Here is a 4,154-nt window from a genome sequence, read left to right on the forward strand (position 1 = left end):
TTATGCCATGTATGTGTCCCTGGATGTTGTGCTGTATGAGAAGTGTATAAGCAGTGTATGAGCAGTGATTTGTGTCAGTAACATGGATGATTTCCTCCTCCCACTCCCTGCAGCTGGGATCCCTCATCCTGCACCGCCCTGCCAGCTCTCCTCCATCACCCCCAGCACAGAATGGAGCTGTACCCTGCCCATGTATGTAGGCGGCCCGGGTATGGGGCCCCCGTGTTACCTTCTTGATGTTGTAGAGGCGGGTGAGCATGCCGATGCCCCGATCATTGAGGATGGTCAGCTTCTCGGCCAGCTTCTGCTGACTGGGCTGCAGCACGGAGCGCGACATGCTGCCTGTCCTCCACACTACAGGCCGGAGCGGCGGGCCTCACCGGGAGGAGAGCGGCGCTGAGGCGATACAGCTGGAATCCCGACGGCCCGGGAGGAGGGGGGTTTGTTGTTATGGGGGGAGGGAAAGGGGGGGCAACTCATACAGCTCCCATGCTCCGCAGTTTAACGCGATGACTCGCCTGCCTAGCACCGCCGACAGCCCCTCCCTTCCTGCCGAGATGTGGGATCGTCCACGGTCGGCACCGCCCCTCTCTCCCTTTCCCAAGGGATCAGGGAAATGCGCGTCCCCGGTCCGCCTGGCCGCGAACGCGCAGGACCGTGGTGACGTCACCTATTCTGTGCTGCGTTTTGATTGGTTTGTGTGGTGTCTGTAGATGAAGGCGAGACTGGAGATGGCTGAGTGCGCAGCTTCTCCTCACAGAGCATTGTAGGGGCAGGAACCCAGGAAACATTACATTATATTATATTACATTACATTACATTATATTATACTGTATTATAATATATTACATTACATTACAATTTATTATATTACGCTATATTAATTTCTTGCAGACATGTTGCCAGGGCAAATATCTTGTTTAATTTGTATACATATGGAAAGCTAATACCCCTGTGAGTTATGTTATTATTATTTAGTATTTATAGTGCCAACATATTACACAGCGCTGTATATTAGAGGAACTAAACTCAAAAATGCGTAAAACAAAAAAAATATCCACTTACCTTCAATCCCGCAGGGCAGACAATCGCGGTCCAGAGGTGTCCCACGTTGTCCCAGCATACATCTTCAACCCAGGCACCGCCATCTTCTCTTCTTCCGGGTTCTTCCTACTACATCACCCGACCCAGGCGTGAGATCCAGTGACGTAGGTTGAAGAGAGATATTTCTCTTTTCACAAAAAGGCTCCCCAAGAGCCTCCTGGGATGCCTGACGTAGGTTGACCACCCTTTTATGTAAAGTAACAGAGGACCCTGCCCTGAAGAGCTTACAATCTAAGAGGAGGGGGGATTCATTATGAATATTATAAATATTTATATAGCTCCATCATTATGCAGTGTTGTACAAAGTCCTGTTATGTCACTAAGGGGCTCACAATCTAAAGTCCCTACTATAGTCATTTACACAATCTAAGGTCAATTGTGGGGTAACCAATTAACTTTTCTGCATGTTTTATTGTAATGTGGGGGGAAACCCACACAAACTCCATGCAGATAGTGTCCTGGCTTAGATTCGAACCTGGGACTTAGTGCTGCAAATACTAGTGCTAACCACTGAGCCATCATGCTGCCCTTGTTATTCTATCCCAGTTATTGATTACCCTTAGTGCTCTATATGCTCATCTTTTACACAATTAATGACATTTACATTTTACCTCATTTTTTTCAGAATAAGAGCATTGGTAAAGGATTCATTCTACACATAGAAATACAAAATGTAAGGTTGCTATGGAGACACCAGGAGGACACTTACCTGCTGGTATCACTGACAACTTACCTTTTGCAGCGAGGGTGCACCACATACAAAGCTGCCCAGGGCTCTCCCTGCATATTCTAGTGCAGGGTTTCTGGACCTTTTAAACACGGAGGAACCCTTGCAATAAGTTTCAGGTCTTCAGGGAACCCCTCCTATATTTACTATATCCACAGCTCAATAGTGTGATATTAGGAAAAATTCCTCTTACATTCCTGCCCAGTGGGAAGAATATCACCCTTACAAATAGCCAAAAAGATCATTTGTTTCCCCCTAATATGACCTGAGATGCACAAATTGCACAATACACTGATGTGGCGATTCAGACAAATTCTTATCAGAGACAATATCATGAATGTGACTGGCATTTTTGTTTGCCGTTACAATCATAATTACAAAAAATTAAAATCGATGATCAATGCACCAGCTACTTGTTTGATAACTTGATCAGTATTATATTCCTTTTCACCATTTTATCTATTTGAAATATTATAGCGCACGAAAAAAGGATTTCGATTTTCTTATGATGGTAAAATGTAAATAAATGTAAAAAAACAAAAATTGTAAGCAGGTGAAATGGACAGGCGATGTTCCTTCTGCAATAAAAGAAACTTCTGCATGTATATTGTGCTGCACATGTTCTTACCTGACTACTAGAAATAAATGAACTCCCCATGTGTATGTGCAGGAGTTTCATCATTCTAGCCATGTCCAAATATCCTAAAGACTGAAGAGGACCAGGTATAGATGGTGGTGCTGGGGACAGAACGCGGATAGGTGAATGTAATTCAAAAATTGCAGTCAGGCTTATATTATTGCATTGAGGATATCGCCTGTCCCTGCCAGGAAATCAGTTGTAAGTACGATCATTTTGTTTTATTTGTGAATAAGTCCACTTTTTTGTCAAATCAAATGTCTTATTATCATAACTATTACATAGGGCTTCATTTATAAAACAGGAAATTTGACATTCCCTCAAACATTGCCTGGTGGAGAAATTTCCAGGTCTATGTTTCAATGGTAGTAATTGATTCTCCTCTGAGGAATGTTTCAGTGAATGCCAAATTCACTGTTTAATACAAAGATCTCTTAGTGTAAAGCTATCTTAAGGCTGGCCCTAAAAGATTTTTACAACATTGGGGCTAAGTGGTCATTTGGGTGTAAAATTAAGGCCAACAAAGCATTTTGTACAGTTGAATAATCTCATAATAATCAGAATTTGTTTTTAAATATTCAGCTTCAGTAAAACTTAAAGCGGACCTAAATTAAAATTTTACTTTACATAAAGGGGTAGACAATCCTTTTGTAAAAGGTAAATATTATCTTTTGGGGCAAGGGATTTAAAACCCTTTTTTTAACAAAGCCTCTCCCCCTGTCTTGATCACCACATACGTCACACATCACAGAAGGCTTCTGGCTGCTGGTTGTGCACATGCCCGGTCTTGGGCTCGTGCAGAAGGAGCCTTTTCTTCAGTGGGGGGAATTATTATTAAACAGGATTTATATAGCGCCAACATATTATGCAGCACTGTACAATAAATAGGGGTTGAAAATGGCAGATACAGACAGTGACACAGGAGGAGGAGAGGACCTCGCCCCGAAGAGCTTACAATCAAGGAGGTGGGGGAATTAACACACAATAGGAAGGGAGATATGTAGTGGTGAGAAGTAGTGACTAGACAGAAGAAGACGGGTAATCAAGTTTGAAAAATGGGTTTTGAGTGCTCTTGTAGTCTTGTATCTGTGTGTGTGATGAGGTTATGAGTGAGGAAGTCATTAGTAGGTCATCGGAGGAGCGAAGCGAGCAGCCAGGGGAGTATTTTTTTTACCAGGTCAGGAAGGTAATGCCAATCTTGTTCATGCACCGTGATATGCATATATATCTGTATCTGCATCAGAAGTGAACAGTTGTACCCTTGCACCCACTAGCAGGACGGAAGTCTTTGAAGCTCTTTTCTTACTTTCCCATCATCCGAACTCCATATACTAATTGTATTTACAGTACATTAAAAGTTTATTCCAAACTAAAACTTTTATTTGTTTTAATAGCACGGATAAGAATTCAATTCTCCTGCCAAAATGTATTGTCAGGAAGAATTCTATCAGTAATTTCCTATCACATACTGTCCTGGTAACTCCTTGTACAGACAGTAAATTTGGGTAGCTGGAACCAAACTTTTGTGATTGTTTCCAGTGACAGCAGAACTAGCAAGTGCTGTACAGACAGTGCTGTTCTATGGAGAAGGGAGGAGGGAGAATAGGCAGGAGGAAATCATAGGAAATAGCAGTTGTTCCCAATTAGACATTTAGTGATTTGCCATTGCAGATCTCCAAATGCCAC

General features: G+C 42.7%; 1 protein-coding gene across 3 annotated transcripts in view; it reads right to left on the minus strand.

Moving 5' to 3' along the window:
• NCKAP1 (NCK associated protein 1) overlaps positions 1–542 on the minus strand; it is a 73,413-nt gene extending 72,871 nt beyond the window's left edge. For 2 of the 3 annotated variants that reach the window (XM_072418427.1, XM_072418425.1), the window contains exon 1: positions 230–542. In XM_072418427.1, the coding sequence (XP_072274528.1) occupies positions 230–337 (108 nt within the window). In that variant the 5' untranslated portion in view covers positions 338–542. The remainder of the gene's footprint in view (positions 1–229) is intronic. The other variant, XM_072418426.1, reaches the window with a different exon arrangement.
• Positions 543–4,154: the final 3,612 nt, after the last annotated feature.

The sequence above is a fragment of the Pyxicephalus adspersus genome, chromosome 7, assembly GCF_032062135.1.
Source record: "Pyxicephalus adspersus chromosome 7, UCB_Pads_2.0, whole genome shotgun sequence".
Taxonomy (NCBI): domain Eukaryota; kingdom Metazoa; phylum Chordata; class Amphibia; order Anura; family Pyxicephalidae; genus Pyxicephalus; species Pyxicephalus adspersus.